At 34.2% G+C, this 17392-nt stretch overlaps 2 protein-coding genes across 6 annotated transcripts in view; one reads left to right on the top strand and one right to left on the bottom strand.

Moving 5' to 3' along the window:
- adcyap1r1a (ADCYAP receptor type Ia) overlaps window positions 1-17392 on the top strand; it is a 375079-nt gene that overhangs the window by 110759 nt on the left and 246928 nt on the right. The gene's annotated exons all lie outside the window — the stretch shown is intronic.
- The window catches only part of ghrhra (growth hormone releasing hormone receptor a), a 60062-nt gene that overhangs the window by 17844 nt on the left and 24826 nt on the right, over window positions 1-17392 (bottom strand). For all 4 annotated transcript variants that reach the window (XM_087239371.1, XM_087239372.1, XM_087239370.1 and 1 more), the window contains 7 exon segments: window positions 9585-9685; window positions 7366-7463; window positions 6266-6398; window positions 5270-5423; window positions 4121-4181; window positions 2828-2897; window positions 2655-2746 (listed from right to left, as the gene is read on the bottom strand). In XM_087239371.1, coding sequence (XP_087095497.1) covers window positions 2655-2746; window positions 2828-2897; window positions 4121-4181; window positions 5270-5423; window positions 6266-6398; window positions 7366-7463; window positions 9585-9685 — 709 coding nt within the window.

The following is a 17392-nucleotide window of genomic DNA, read 5'->3' on the forward strand; positions in this document are numbered from 1 at the left end:
TAGGTTTCCTCCAGGTGCTCCTGTTTCCCCCCACAGTCCAAACACATCCGGTACAGGTAAACTGAATAAGCTAAACTGGCCATAGTGTATGTTTGTGTGAATGCAAGAGGTGTATGGGTGTTTCCCAGTGTTGGGTTGCGGCTGGAAGGGCATACGCCGCATAAAACATATGCTGGATAAGTTGGCAGTCAAACAAAATGAATGAATAAATGTGGTTAAATAAATAATATAATAACAACAAAAATCAGTCCAAGGCAAAATATTTGAACAAAATAAGAATAATATATTTGTTAAATATTTTTTTCTAATTTTTTGAGTGCCTTGAACTGATTTTGCTGTGTATTCTGATGAATCTCTTACCCAAAGGGCATCGACGCATTATTTAAGCTACACCTGAGCACTTTTTATTTAATTTTAAATAATAAAACAACATTTAAATAGATAGAACTATTATTTAGATAAATATATTACATTTAAATTAAATAAACAAAATATTAAAATCTATTTTAAATAAACAAATGAAAAATTAAACAAATGATAAATTGATAAATAATTAATAGTGGACTAAAATAAGATTTAAGAATAAATAAAATATGATTTGAATTAATATAAAACATGTAAGATGTAATATCATAGAAATGAGCACTTTCCAAATAATATAAACAAAATGTATATTTAAATAACATTTGAATAAATACAACTATTATTTTATTTTATTGTTTTAATAAAGATAATGAAATAAATAAAATAATAAAAAAGTAATAAATTGATGAATAAATAATAATACTAGATTTATAAATAAGATTTTAAACTAAATTAAATAATGTGTGATCTAAATAAATAATAAATATAGTGATATTTAGTGTATACATTTTAGTGTATACTTATGTATATATGTGTATACATATGTACATAGTGTATAATTATGTAATTATAGAAATTAGCACTTTCCAAACAAAATTGTACAAAATGTAAATTTAACATTTGAAAACATATAACTTATTTATATAAATAAATGATATTTATATGAAAGGAATAAAATATTAAAATCTTTATTAAAAAAGGAATAAAATATTAAAATCTTTATTTAAAAAAGGAACAAAATATTAAAATCTTTATTAAAAAAGCAATAAAAAATAACAAATATTAAAATATAATAAATTGGTCAATAAATAATAGTGCACTAAAATAAGATTTTAAAATAAATTTAATAAAACATGTTTTAAATAAATAATAAATATAAAAGAGTTTATAGTGTTTAAAAATGATGTAATGTAATAGAAATGAACACTTTCCAAATAATTACAAATTGTATTTTGAATAACATTTAAATAAACAAAGCTATTATTTCATTTAATTGTTTAAATAAAAATAATAAAATAAGTAAAATGTGTTTTAAATCATTAAATATAAATATATGTTTTAATAAATAATAGATTTATGAATAAATATGACTAAAATTAAATGTAAAACCTAAATTAAATAAAATGTCATCTGTAATCTGTTTTTAATAATTTTTGAATAATTTGTTGTTAGTGTCTTTTATCCTTGTTTATGTTAAGCACTTTGAATTACCATTGTGTTTTACTATCGCTATATGAATAAACTTGCCTTTCCATTTAAATAAATATTAAATATAACAGTATATGGTGTATACACAATTGATGTTATAGAAATGAGCATTTTCCAAATAATATATTACAAAATGTATATTTAAAGAACATTTGACTAATTATAACTGTTGTTTAATTATTTTTTTTATTTAAATAAAACGAATAAAATATTAAAATCTGTTTTAAATAAATAAATGGAAAATACAAAAAATAAATATTAATTGGTGAGTAAATAAGTTTGGACTAAAATAAGATTTAAAAATAAATCAAATATGATTGAAATAAATAATAAATATAAAAGAGTATATAGTGTATAAAAATAATGTAATATAACACTTCCTAAATAATTTATTACAAAACAAACATTTTAAAAACATTTAAAGGAAGAACACAAATATTTTATTGTTTAAATAAAAATAATAAAATAAGTAAAATGTGTTTAAAACGATTAAAGGAAAATAAAAATAAATAAATTGATGATTAAATAATTCTGGACTAAAATAAGATTTAAAACTAAATTAATCGTGTGATTTAAATAAATAATAAATATAAAAGTATATAGTGTATACAATAAATAAATAATATTTAAATAAGAGGAACACAATAAAATGTTAAAGAAATGAGCACTTTACAAAGAATATTTTACAAAATGCATATATTTCTTTTCACAGTAATACCGTTTAACACATCGAAAAAATCTAGCTGCCATTATGAACGCCATGTCGACCACCCAGTGTCATAATGACAAGCTTTGCACAGTCAAGCACTCTTAAGTTTCACAAGAAAATGTATGAAATAAATAAATAAATGAATAAAAAGTTTTATGTGACTTTCTGTAAAGGTTTTCTCAGCGTTAAGCCAATATTAGACAAAAAGTCTTATGAAATAAGCTCAGGTCATTGTAGACAACCACATGTTTGAATAAAGAAGAAATAATGCAGAACAATGCAGTTTAATGATTGGTTTCTCAATTACTCAGCATTATCAAATCAGTCAAAACATTAATTTTCAGCCACGTCTTCAGTTTTTAATCATACTCACATGAAGTGACCCGTATCATTGCCCCCGACTCCAGGACTTTTCAATTTCTGAACCAATATGCGAATCACATTCAGGAAGATGATGATATTAGCCTGTCAGATAGATGTGGAATATATGAGGGAGCATCGTTTTCTGTTGATAAATCTGTTAAAATGTTGTCAATTATAACTCACAAACAGAGAAGCGGTGATCGGTCCTTTAATGATCCACCAGATGTTCATATTATCTGTGTCGTCCCAACATCTGCAATGAGAAATCAATATTTAATGACTCATTTATTTATTTATTGCAATTGTTTTGTTTATTGATAATGTCCTAATGCATTTTATTATTTTTATAAAATGTATAAAATAATCAATAAATGAAATTTAAAATTAAAAACATTTTTTAAGTAATAAAACTAATGTTTAACTGTTATTTAAGTAGTATTTTAGTTTACAATTTAATGTAAATAATTAATTTAATAAAATAGGTTTAAGTTAATTTATTAAAATAGCATTTAAAATAGTTTAAATTGTTTTTAGATAAAAAATAAATAAATTTTAAACTAAATAAAATAAAGTATTATTTCAATTACTTAAATTATTTTTTGCATATAGGAATTACATGCAGAATGTATTTATTACAACAACTTTAAAACTAATTAATTATTTTATATATTTTTTTAATTTGGGTTGGGCGGTATGAACAAGGTTGTATTTCATTTAATATTTATAATGTTTAGAAAATGTCCTTGCTCCATTTAACATCGCAAAAAATCATTTAAAAATGTGAGAATGAAAACTGCATCTACAGTTGAAGTCAGAATTATTAGCCCACCTTTTTTATTTTTTTACTTTTTAAAATATTTCCTAAACAATGTTTAACAGAGCAAGGAAATGTTCACAGTATGTCTGATAATATTTTTTCTTCTGGAGAAAGTCTTATTTGTTTTATTTCGGCTACAATAAAAGAAGAATTTAATTTTAAAAGAAACATTTTTGGGACAAAATTATTAGCCCCTTTAAGCTATTTTTTTCCCACGATAGTCTACAGAAAAAAACATCATTATTCAATAACCTGCCCAATTACCCTAACCTGCCTAGTTAACCTAATTAACCTAGTTAATTAGCCTTTAAGAGTCACTTTAAGCTGTATAGAAGTGTCTTGAAAAATATCTAGTCAAATATTATTTACTGTCATCATAAAGCAAAGATAAAATAAATGAGCTATTAAAACTATTATGTTTAGAAATGTGCTGAAGAAATCTGCTCTCCGTTAAACAGAAATTGGGGAAAAAAATAAACAGGGGCGCTAATAATTCAGGAGGGCTAATAATTCTGACTTCAACTGTACCCTTTTTTCATTGTATGATAGAATTTTGCCATGAAAGAAAGTCATGTAAACAAGGTAAAAAGGTCGTAATAGTATATAGAGTTGAGGATGAAATAAATGCAATTGATTTTAAAGTTTTAAATCTGACTTACCCTCTGTTATCATAGAACTGTCTGGTCAAAACCCACACGACAAGTACAACTGATGGGACACCTGCAGAATTAAACAAACAAAAAAAACACACTCACTTTCTCCATATTAACAGCACAAGTTTCATAGCAGATCACAATAATGTGACATAACCACCCTATGTGGAGAGATTTTTTTTATTTATAACCATAAATTGACTTTCCCCTGCCAGAATTCCCTCTGTTGACATGACTTTTATGATTTTTGTTGACATGACCATGGTTCTTTGTAGATTTTTCCCTTCAGTGATGTACATTAGAGTAGAAATCAGCGCGGGACTAAATTTTGAATCCCGCTCCCGCCAGGTTTTAGTCCGAACCCGACCGCTCTCGCTTATATTCAGCATTTGTTGTCCCGCTGGTAGCCCCGCCCCATTTTGCACCCGCCGCGCCCATTCCAGGGGGGGGGGCAGAATCCAGACAGCCTATAACAAGGTGTCTGTATAAACACACAGCACCAAGCAAGTGACACAGACAGCATCACGCTCTCTCTCATTCACACACACACATAGACAGCACGAAACTCTCTCTCTCATTCACACACATACAGACAGCAACAAACAATCTAAACACAGAATCACATTCTCTAATTCACACACATACATAAGCGTGCTCGCTCGCTCAGGAGTTACCGACCGCTCCAGCGCTTTATTCGGAAATTTATTCCCGCACCGCAAGAAATCTGATTGGGTTGCAGATGCAGACCTCTAAATTAGAGTTTTATGTTACATCTAATGTTGAAAATTAATGCTTATTCCATTCATTTTATGTGTTACCAGATGGTGTTTAGCTGTTGTGTGAATGACACTGACATCTGACACTGACATGCTCCTTCTGTATATTGGCATGTTTCTTTGCTTGTTGGAAAAAGTTGTTTGGTTCATTATATGACTCATGTCTCATCTCATCAACACATGCTTAAGCTGTGGTCACACTGCATATTTTGACGCAGAGACTTCCATTCATATGCAAGCGAATGCAGCAGAAGTTTCGCATGTCCGCTTCCAAAAGTATCTACAGTATGTGTACAATATATTTTTAATGAAGTGATGCTTTAATGCTCTCCTGGAAGCTTGTGTTTTTTTTCTGTGCTGTTTTTCAGGTTTTACGAACCCCATCCGATGAGAATGTACCACCAGAAGTATTTCCTCTGCGAGACGAAGGTGAGCGCGAGCAGCGTCTGCAGGTAAAGCCCTTCCACCAGCAGCCAGAAGTAATTGGTGAGGATGCAGAACTGGAAAAAAGTCACAGCGCTTTTGCACAACACCTGAGAACAACCACACACACACATAGTGACACGTCATATCAGTTCAACATCCAACCCTTTGAATTCACAGCAGCAGAGTTGTTATTGTTGATAAATAAATATATACATTCTGCTAGTTTTCAGCTTGCAGTGACATTTAAAGGCTTAATTAGGTTAGTTAGGCAAGTCATTGTATAACTATAGTTTGTTCTGTAAACAATCGAAAACAAATATTGCTTAAGGGGGCTAAAAATATTGACCTTAAAATGGTTTAAAAAATTTAAATCTGCTTTAATTGTAGCCGAAATAAAACAAATGAGACTTTCTCCAGAAGAAAAAATATTATAGCAAATACTGTGAAATGTCCTTGCTCTGTTAAACATCATTCCGGAAATATTTGAAAAAAAAAAAACATATATACATGAGATAACATTCATTCATTTTCTTTTCGGCTTAGTCCCTTTAATAATCTGAGGTCGCCACAGCGGAATGAACCGCCAACTTATCCAGCCTATTTTTTATGCAGCAGATGCCCTTCCAGCTGCAACCCATCACTGGGAAACATCCATACACACTCATTCACAAATACACTGGTCAATTTTAGCATACCCAATTCCCCTATACCGCATGTCTTTAGACTGTGGGGAAAACCGGAGCACCCGGAGGAGACCTGGGGAGAACATGCAAACTCCACACAGGAATGCCAACTGACACAGCCGAGTCTCGAACCAGTGACCTTCTTGATGTGAGGCGATCATGCTACCCACTGCGCCCCGCGACCCCAAAAGATAACATGAAAATAATTATAAAATGAAACTAATAATAATAAAACAGTGTAGAGTTTAGTGTTGTAAAGCACTCACCGTGGACATTAAACAGTGATCTTGCGTTTCGTCTGAGAATAAAACAGTGTCTTTAATGAAAACCGCACTGGCCCGCAGGATGAAGGACACAAACAGATTGATGTGGATGTAGTTTCTGGTGCAGTGGAATTTCCTGTAATGGACAACCAATACTATACATTAAAATGGAATTGTATAGATTGCATGCTCAATATATAAATATATATACAGTTGAAGTCAGAATTATAGCCCCCCTGAATTATTTGCCCCCGTTTATTTTTTTCCCCAATTTCAGTTTAACAGAGAGAAGAATTCTAAACATAATAGTTTTAATAACTCATCTCTAATAACTGATTTATTTTATCTTTGCCATGATGACAGTAAATAATATTTGACTAGATATTTTTCAAGACACTTCCTTACAGCTTAAAGTGACATTTAAAGGCTTAACTAGGTTAATTAGGTTAACTAGGCAGGTTAGGGTAATTGGGCAGGTTATTGAATAATGATGGTTTGAAAAAATATTATCAGACATACTGTGAACATTTCCTTGCTCTGTTAAACATCATTTGAGAAATATTTTAAAAAGTAAAAAAAATAAAAAAGGAGGGCTAATAGTTCTGACTTTAACTGTAGATGCAGTTTTCATTCTCACATTTTTTAAACGATTTTTTGCGATGTTAAATGAAGCAAGGACTTTTTATAAACAATATAAATATTATATGAAATACAACCTTGTTCATACCGCCCAACCCAAATAAAAAAAAAAATTTAAAATAATTCATTAGTTTTAAAGTTGTTGTAATAAATAAATTCTGCTAGTAATTCCCATATGCAAAAAATCATTTAAGTAATTGAATAAGTATTTTTAAATGCTATTTTAATAAATTAACTTAAACCTATTTTTATTAAATTAATTATTTACATTAAATTGTAAACAAATACTATTATCAGACATACTGTGAACATTTCTTTGCTTTGTTAAACATTATTTGGGAAATATTTAAAAAAGAGAAAAAAATTTCAAAGGTGGGCTAATAATTCTGACTTCAACTGTATTTATATATATATATAAATATAATTTTTTTGTAAATCATGAAAATAAGTTATAAGAGCTTTACCTGAAGCATGTGAATATGATGACTGCAGTTATGAGTGATATTAGCGATGTTGCGTATCCTGCGGTGTAAAGCTGTTTTAAAGTCGATAGGTAGGTTGTCTGAAAAAATAAATGCAAAGAGCAAAAAAGACTTAATGCATTTCAAGCACAACAGATTTGTCAGTAACTAATAAGTGATTCTGAATAAAACTATACCAATGAAAACCCTTTCAAATGAAAACCGCCAACTTATCCAGCACATGTTTTGCGCAGCGGATGCCCTTTTAGCTGCAACCCATCTCTAGGAAACATCCATACACACTCATTCACACTCATACACTACGCTCAAGAATAGGTCCATCGTCCTACCTGACCAGTGATCAAATGTGGCTGCAAAGGGCCCACAGAAGTATAAATCAAGCCTTAACAGAGCAATGTCATGTGATTCCACATGCGCAGGGCCAGACGGAATCTGCGGACATTTTTTGCTATTTCTGTTGAGAATTTTGGTAAAAAACTGCGGATTTCTGTGGAATTATTTTGGGAGTATCCAGCGGAGTATCATAACTTACATCTTAATATATTAAATAATAGTAATAAATTACTGAATAAAAACTGAATAAATTCAGATTTACACATTTACTCAAGTAAATAAACAAAATTAATAATGGGCTAAAAATCTGCAGAAATCTGCGGGATTCTGCGGAAAATATGCAGAAAATATGCAGAAAATTTCCGGAATTCTGCGCGCGCAGATTCCGTCTGGACCTACACATGCGGTAGAGAAAATAATTTTTAAAATTTACTCGAAAAAATTTGATCGATTAATCTCCCAGCCCAATCAAAGGGGCATTAATTTATGTCTAATAGACGTCAAAGTTTTGACATCAAATCGATTAGCACTTTTGACATGTTTTTTATTGTGTTTTTTTTTTTGCTGTTGGGATAGTTAGAATGCATTATTCGTTATTGCTCATTTACTTCAGCATAAACAAAGAGTCCAATGACCGGCTTGGTCAACAATCCTCGACAGATTTTCTTTTTATATAATACGGATCATAAAGTTGTATTCATCTCTCATTCTCTTGCTGCAGATGGTTTGTTTAACTGTTTTCTTGCTATTAAAGCGTTCAGTTTTTACACACCATGTGCGACGCAAGCGCGACACAACTGACTCTTAAAGGGAATGAGATGAGACTCTAATTGGTTTATTCTCAAAACCCACCCAGAACTCATTAAGAGAATAAGCTCAACCCTGTTAGACCATGCGCCATGGCGCAGAGCGTGTTTTTCCGTCCTTAAAATAGCATTTTGCTGTCTGTTTCGCTACATGTGGAGAGCGAAACATCACCTTCCTGCGTTTGTCGCAAATTACGTGACATCATCTTGACAAAGGAGCTTAGCCAGACATGCCCCGGCCCGAAGCGCATGGATTGAGCAAGCTATTTTTAATATAAGGAGGAAAATATATATTTTTTGAGGTAAACATTCATGAACTAAATTTAAGACCTCGTAAAAATGTGATTACGACTTTTTAATACCTTTTAAGGTCCTTAATTTTCTCATAATTGATTTATCAACTTTAATACTTTTTAAGACCCCGCGGACACCCTGTGATCAATTTGATGTAAACTTTACTTTGAAGTTAAAATGACATCAATCTTTTTTAAGTTGTCAATTTGATGTTTTTTGACACCAATGTTAGGTGTCAATATGATGTTGTTTTAACATAAAAATAGTTTACATGAATTATTGGGACACCAATTCCATTGTAAAATTGTCATTTGTAATTGAAGCTTTCAGATTAATAAAACTTTTCGTATATTATAATACTTTTTTATGTCACTATTTTGGTGGTCAATAAACCATCAATGCGTGGATGCCAAATAGAAGTCAAAGTTATGACATCAAATTAGTTATCCTTTTTGATGTGTTCTTTTTTTTTTTTTTTGATATTGGGGTAGTTAGAATGCATTATTCCTTATTATTTATTTACTTAGGCATTGACATAGAGTCCAATGACCTGCTTTATTTTTCAATAAATCCTCAACAGACTGTAATTAAAAAAGAGGAAAAACGACAGGAAACAAATTAAAGCTGGAATTTAAAGCATCAAAACAAACACAGTGACCAAGTCCAACACACACACAAAAACAGAGCCTCTCCGAACAGGTAATGCTTTCAAAAATGATGGCCATCGCTTTAAATTATGCATGCATAGTTATATAAATATATATTCACCACAGTCCCAGACTCTGAATCATCCTCAAAAGCACAGGCTTCCTCATACGGCGGATACGGGTCCGTCCAGCCATTAGACATGCAGTTCCTGTAAATAAAACCTGAAGAATAAACAGCAAAGCATTATGGTTTTTAAATCGTTCCCTCGGGTGCTTTATTTTTTTTTTTTACATTTCACTAAACCTTGCTGCTTGAGAAAAGCACTTAAAAACTCGACCACATAATGAGCAGTCATTAAAATCTCATACGCTCGAGCGACAAATAAGTCTTAAGTTTGTCAGTTGTTTCTGACTCCTGCTGATCAGGCCTCATTTCACAGAGCGTAAGCACGATTCCCTCTTCAAAACAGCTCCTGAAATACCTGCAGACGCCTGGAGAAATGCTTTAGGGAAAACACGATCACTGGAGTCGGCTGCTGGGTGAGTTTCCTGGAGCTATACACTGTGCGCTTTTTGCCCATGAATCGGATGTCTGAGATGAGCAATTCCATGCAAACGTCAAACTTGCTATGGAAAAATGTATAAAGGTTCCATCCATATAGCGAAACCCTTTTAAAGTTGTTTGTGTAGGCTTGTATTGTACTGTAAACACACTCAAAATGTCGGTCAACATTTTCAAATGATTTCTTGTTATTTTATATTATTTATTATTCCTAGTCACATAAGCGCCAATGTCGCATCCGTTACATACATAACGAAGGTTTTTTCTCTACTCGGTCCTGGAAGGCCTGTGTCCTGCAACAACTGATGGCAGTTATTGAGTTTGGACACCCCTGCTATACAATATTATTTATTTCTAGTCACACAAGAGCAAAAAATGTAAAATAGTTTGTGTAGGCTTGTATATAAACATTTTTGAAAAATGTCTGTCAACGTTTTCAAATAATTTTCTACTAGTTAATATATTTTATATTATTTATTGCTATCACACAAGTGCCAATTTCACATCTGTCACATACAGTTGCCCTCCTGTTTATTCATTCATTCATTCATTTTCTTGTCGGCTTAGTCCCTTTATTAATCCAGGGTTGCCACAGCGGAATGAACCGCCAACTTATCCAGCATTTTTACGCAGCGGATGCCCTTCCAGCCGCAACCAATCTCTGGGAAACATCCACACTAAGTTTAGCCTACCCAATTAAATTAGCCTACCCAATTCACCTGTACCACATGTCTTTAGACTGTGGGGGAGACCAGAGCACCCGGAGGAAACCCATGCGAAGACCGGGAGAACATGCAAACTCCACACAGAAACACCAACTGAGCCGAGGTTTGAACCAGCGCCCCAGCGACCTTCTTGCTGTGAGGCAAACGTGCTACCCACTGCGCCACTGCCTCGCCTCCCTCCGGTTTATTCTTTTTCAAATATTTCCCAAATGATGAGCAAGGAATTTTTTACAGTATGTCTGATAATATTTTTTCTTCTGGAAAAAGTCTTATTTGTTTTATTTCGGCTAGAATAAAAGCAGTATTTACTTTTTAAAAACTAAATTATTAGCCCCTTTAAGCTATATCTTGTTTCAATTGTCTACAGAAAAAACCATTAATATACTTGCCTAATTTATCTAAGTAAGCCTTTAAATGTCACTTTAAGCTGAACAATACTATCTTGAAAAATATCTAGTCAAATATTATGTACTGTCATCATGGCAAAGATTAAACAAATCAGTTATTACAAATGAGTTATTAACTATTATGATTAGAAATGTTATGAAAAAATCTTCTCTCTGTTACGCCCCATTCACATGGGGCTTTAGCGTTAATGCTTGACAGAGTGCGTGTCTAAAGTTGGGGCTGATGCGATCGTCATAGCAGCCAATGAAATTAGTCACCAATAGGCCACTGTCTGAGCTGGTGTATTTGCATACAGCGATTTGATTGGCTGAAGCTTCTGTTAGCGCTTGAAAAGTTGAGCAAGTCCCAACTTCTGCAGCGAGCAACGCCTCTGCAGCGGCGCCGACGGATCCACAATGCAGTTCGGTAATGTCTGACATCACCCCTTCAAAGTGAATGGGAAGCGTTGAAGCTGATGCCCTGTGTGAATGGAACAGAAATTGGGGAAAAATATAAAGGGGGGCGAATCATTATGACTTAACAAAGCTTTCTTTCTCATAAATGCAAAAATGTACGGGGATTTGTGTAGGTTTGTATTTTAAAAATTCTGAAAAATGTCTTTCAACAATTTTAAATTATTTTATGTTATTTAGTATATTTTAAATCATTTATTACTAGCCGCACAAGTGCCAATGTCACATCTGTAATGGACAGACGTCCATTACGGACATTAAAACTAAATTAAACTAACAACAGTCGCTAAACTAACTGAAATAAAATTATTATATAAAAACTGAAATTACTAAATATTTATTCATTGATTTTCCTTTAGCTTAGTCTCTTGATTTATCAGAGGTCGCCACAACGGAATCAACCGCCAACTATTACAGTGGTTGCCCCTCCAGCCAAAACCCAGTAGCGAGAAAACTGATAAATATATAAATAACTTGACAAAATTGCGTTCACAATATGAAAACTAAACTGAATCTAACAGAACCATTAATTAAACAAACTAAAACTGAACAAACTAACAGCACATTTTAAAATAGTACTGCAATAAAACATCATTTAAATGCAAATCTATAATAATCTTGTTATAGTAAACTCAAAACATTTTGGTCACATCCACTAATAACACGTTTATTTCCCCCAATTAAATAATAAAACACGTTTACAGATTGATATTTTACAGATCCTTTAACTGTTTTAGAAAATATAAGCAAATGTTTTAATATACTGTAAGCATGCAGATTCTCTTTGAATGTATGTTTCAAGTTTTTCTGCAAATGTCACATCCATAACGCGGGAATTCATCCATTCATTCATTTATTTTCCTTTGGTTTAGTCTCTATTTCAGAGGTCGCCACAGTGAAATGAACCACCAACTATTCCGGCACATGTTATACTGAGCGGATACCCTTCCAGCAGCAACCCAGTACAGGAAGACACCCACACACTCATTCACAATCTACGGCCAATTTAGTTTGTTCAATTCACTTATACCGCATATGTTTGGAGTTGTGGGGGAAACTGGAGCACCGGGAGGAAAGCCAGGCCAACATGAGGAGAACATGCAAACTCCACACAGAAATACCAACTGGCTCAGTCGAACCAGTGACTTTCTTGCTGTGAGGCGACAGGGCTAACCAATGAGTCATCAGACTGCCCTAACGCTGGAAAATTTCCTATTATATTTTTCTTCTGGATAAAATCTTATTACTTTTGTTGCCTAGAATATTTCTTTAACTGCTAAGGTTAATATTAAGGTTTTTTATTTGTCTGAAGAACACTCTTGTCCTTAATTAACCCAACCTGCCTTTAAATTGCACTTTAAGTTGAATATTTTATTGCTGATATCTTGTAATAGTGTTAGTAAAGGAATATGTATGTCATTGTGGCAAAGGTGAAAGAAACTCAAATCAAAACATGTGTTGAAATCTCTCCATTAAACAGCATTTGGTAATTATTTTGAAAAAGAATGAAGAATTTCAGAGGGAGGGCTAATAATTTGGTCTTCAACTGTACTGTATATCTCTCAGAGCCGATTCTGTCTGGATTAAAACCAGTTTGTAAGTGTCCGCTGAACATCCTCATCTGTAAGCACTTCCATGAGATTTTAAATATTAACAAAACCAGCGGTCCTGAATTTTTAATCCGACATTTCCAGGGTTTTAAAGGGAAACTAATCCTGCAGATGTGCTGTTTAATGTTTAGGGTCAGACACAGATGTTTTAATTCCTTACTGAAAGACAACTTTGATGGAATTGTGTGGATTATAAAAATGCTTCTTGTTTATAGGAGACTGACATATTTGTAAAAACATCATGTTTTTTTATCTATTTTTTATGAAAGGCATTGAAAAGTCACTGACGCACAACAAAGGAAGCACTGGGAAGTTATAGATCGATCACATGTAAGGACTGGATATAATGGTGCTGGGTAAAAACGATCCATTATTACATTCACTGCTAGCTTCATTCCATGTCAGTATTGATTTTGAAAATCCTCAGATCTTGTTTATTTCTTTCAAAGCTTTTTAATGCACAGCCTTGACTAGATCTGTAGCTCAACAAAAAGGTTGTAATTTTACTGGAGATTGCTGAACCTGAATAATGCACTATATGAACAGCTTGATTTTGTTATTTCACAGATGGAAAATGAAACAACTGATGGCAGGGTCAAACTCTGGTCACTCTGAGTTTCTGGCGTTTACAAGGATTTAGCATTAGGTCTGCACAATATATCATTTGAGCATCGATATCGCAATGGGTTTATCATTTGAGCATCAATATCGCAATGTGTGTATCCGCAATAGACACATTGCAGAATTAGATTATTTCTTAAAGATTAAAATATAAAGACATTATTAAAAATGATTATTTTTTTAAATAACTCATAATGTTGACCATGTTATTTTACGCTTGATTGTTCAATTTTTGTACCTGAATACTGTTAGACTTTCCAGAAAACCATAAAGCATTGTTTATTTAACATTTATCTTTGCTCTATTGTATTAGTACGCTCAATGGACACTTCATTAGGTACTCCTCTCCAACTGCACGTTAACACAAATTTCTAATCAGCCAATCACATGGCAGCAACTCAATGCATTTAGGCATGTAGACATGGTCAAAACAATCTGCTGGAGTTAAAACCGAGCATCAGAATGAGGAAGAAAGGGGATTTAAGTAACTTTGAATGTGGCATGGTTGTTGGTGCCAGACGGGCTGCTCTGAGTGTTTCATAAACTGCTGATCTACTGGGAATTTCACGCACAGCCATCTTTAGAGTTTACAGAGAATAGTCTGAATAATAGAAAATATCCAGTGAGCGGCAGTTCTGTGGACGCAAATGCCTTGTTGATGCCAGAAGTCAGAGGAGAATGGCCAGACTGGGTCAACCTGATAGAAAGACAACAGTCCCTCAGTTAAGCACTCATTACAACTGAGGTCTGCAGAAAAGCATCTCTGAATGCTCAACACGTCCAACCTTGAGGCGGATGGGCTACAGCAGCAGAAGACCACACCGTGTGCCACTCCTGTCAGCTAAGTTACAATTCACACAGGCTCACGAAAATTGGACAATAGATTGGAAAAATGTTGCCTGGTCTGAAAAGTCTCGACTTCTGCTGCAACATTCGGATGGTAGGGGCAGAATTTGGTGTCAACAACATAAAAAGCATGGATCCATCCTGCCTTGTATCAACAATGGTGTAGGGGATATTTATTTTCTTGGCACACTTTGGGCCCATTAGTACCAATTGAGCATCGTGTCAACGCCACACCCTACCTTGCTGACCATGTCCATCTCTTTATGACTATCTTCTGATGGCTACTTCAAGCAGGATAACACACCATGTCTTAAAGCGCGAATCATCTCAGACTGGTTTCTTGAACATGACAGTGAGTTCACTGTACTCAAATGGCCTCCACAATCACCAGATCTCAATCCAATAGAGCACCTTTGGGGTGTGGTGGAATAGGAGATTTGCATCATGGATGTGCAGCCGACAAATCTGCAGCAACTGCTTGATGCTATCATGTCAATATGGACCAAAATATCTGAGGAATATTTCCAAAACCTTGTGGTATCGATGCCACGAAGGATTAAGGCAGTTCTGAAGGCAAAAGTGGGTCCAACCCAGTACTACAGTAGTAAGGTGTACCTAATAAAGTGGCCGGTGAGTGTATACGCTCGTAACTTATTATATTTTATGCAAACACACTGCATAAAAAAATACTTGATCATCCTAATCTATCTAAATGAATGAAACCTTTCCAAATAGAGCTATTCAATTCATTTGGTGAAATTATATTCATATCGCAAAATATATAGCAGAACATTTTATAATATAGCATTAATATAGGCGATGCAGTGGCGCAGTAGGTAGTGCTGTCGCCTCACAGCAAAAAGGTCACTGAGTCGCTGGTTCGAGCCTCGGCTCAATTGATGTTTCAGTGTGGAGTTTGCATGTTCTTCCTGTGTTCGCATGAGTTTCCTCCGGGTGCTCCGGTTTCCCCCACAGTCCAAAGACATGCAGTACAGGTGAACTGGGTAGGCTAATGTGTATGAGTGTGTGTGTGGATGTTTCTCAGAGATGGGTTGCGGCTGGAAGGGCATCCGCTGCGTAAAAATGTGCAGGATAAGTTGGCGGTTCATTCCGCTGTGGCGATCCCGGATTAATAAAGGGACTAAGCCGACAAGAAAATGAATAGCATTAATATAGCATTTTCCCAATATCGTAAGCCCTATCTAGCATGCAACAACTTTTTTTTTTCAAAAAAAAAAAAAAAAATACCAATATATCATTTAAGAGCACTGAATCTCTGTCCATCATCTCTCTCTTTTGTATTTCCAATGAAAATTATTCATGTAGTCCCAACGCAAATGGAGTAAGTACATTTCCATTTCATGAATACAAAATGATTGTGTGCTGTGAAATTACCATCTGAAGAAATGTTCGGGAAATAGTGGCGCATTAGCAAATTTAATTAGCTAAATTTAGCCTGCTGCAGAATTAATATTTGAGTGGATGTACTGTATGTATATACAGGTCGTCTCTCTCTGTGGCTCTCTGTGACTCTCTGTCTGCATATTCAAACATTCTGTAAAATCACAGTCCTGTAATTGTAAAGACTAGTGACCCGGACGCTATTACAAGACCAAACCGTAAAGTAGAACTGTGACAGCTTTCAGCCACGCTTACTGAACACCAGGCCTCAAGAAGCAACTCTGTTTGACAAAGCTTTCATGTGACATGAGCCTGAAGCTCAGCTGAGTCACACCGGCTGATGATAAAGAGAGACGGCAGTGATCATCACTGCATAACAAACTACAGTAAGATAGGTGGAGGGGTGGGTGGATAGATGGCTGTATGAATAGAGCATGGCTGGATAGGTAGATGGATAGAGGATGGGTGGATGGACTGATAAGTCGATAGAGGATGGATTGCTGTGTTATGAATGTATGGCAAAATGGGTGGACAAATTCTTGTATTGATGATTCATAGATAGATGATGTTGGGTAATCTTAGTGTTGGGAGGGGCATCTGCTGGATAAAACATGCCAGAGTAATTGACGGTTCATTCCGCTGTCGCAACCCAAGATGAATCAGGGACTAAGCCAAAGGAAAGTGAGATAGAGAATGAATGGGTGAATGACGAATAGATAGAGGATAAATATAGGATGGATGGATGATGGATGGATTGAATGATGATTGGATGGGTGGATGATGGATGGAAGGATGGATGGGTGGATGAATAGAGGATTGTTGGATGATGGATGGAAGGATGGGTGGGTAGATGAATAGAGGATTGGTAGATGATGGGTAGGTGGATAAAGGATGGATGATTGGATTAGTAAATAAAAATGGATAGATACAAGAATGAATAGATAATAGATGGATAAATGGGTGGATAGAGAATGGATAGGTGGATGAATTGGACAATGGAAAAACGGTTGTGAGAATGATGGATGGATTGGTGGACAAAGGATGGGTGGGTGGATGATAGAGGATTGGTAAGTGATTGATGGGTGGGTGGATAAAGGATGGATAGATTACTGAATAAAGTATGGATGGATGGATGGATGGATGGATGAATGGATAGAGGATAGTGAATAGAGAATGGATATTTAGATAAAGCATGGATTGGATAGATGAATCTATGGATAGGTGGATGATGGATGGATGGAAAAAGGTTGCATGGATTGAATGATGGATGGATGGGTGAATAGATGGGTGGGTAATGGATGGAT

This window comes from Danio rerio, chromosome 2 (assembly GCF_052040795.2).
Source record: "Danio rerio strain M-AB ecotype USA chromosome 2, GRCz13ab, whole genome shotgun sequence".
Taxonomy (NCBI): Eukaryota; Metazoa; Chordata; class Actinopteri; order Cypriniformes; family Danionidae; genus Danio; species Danio rerio.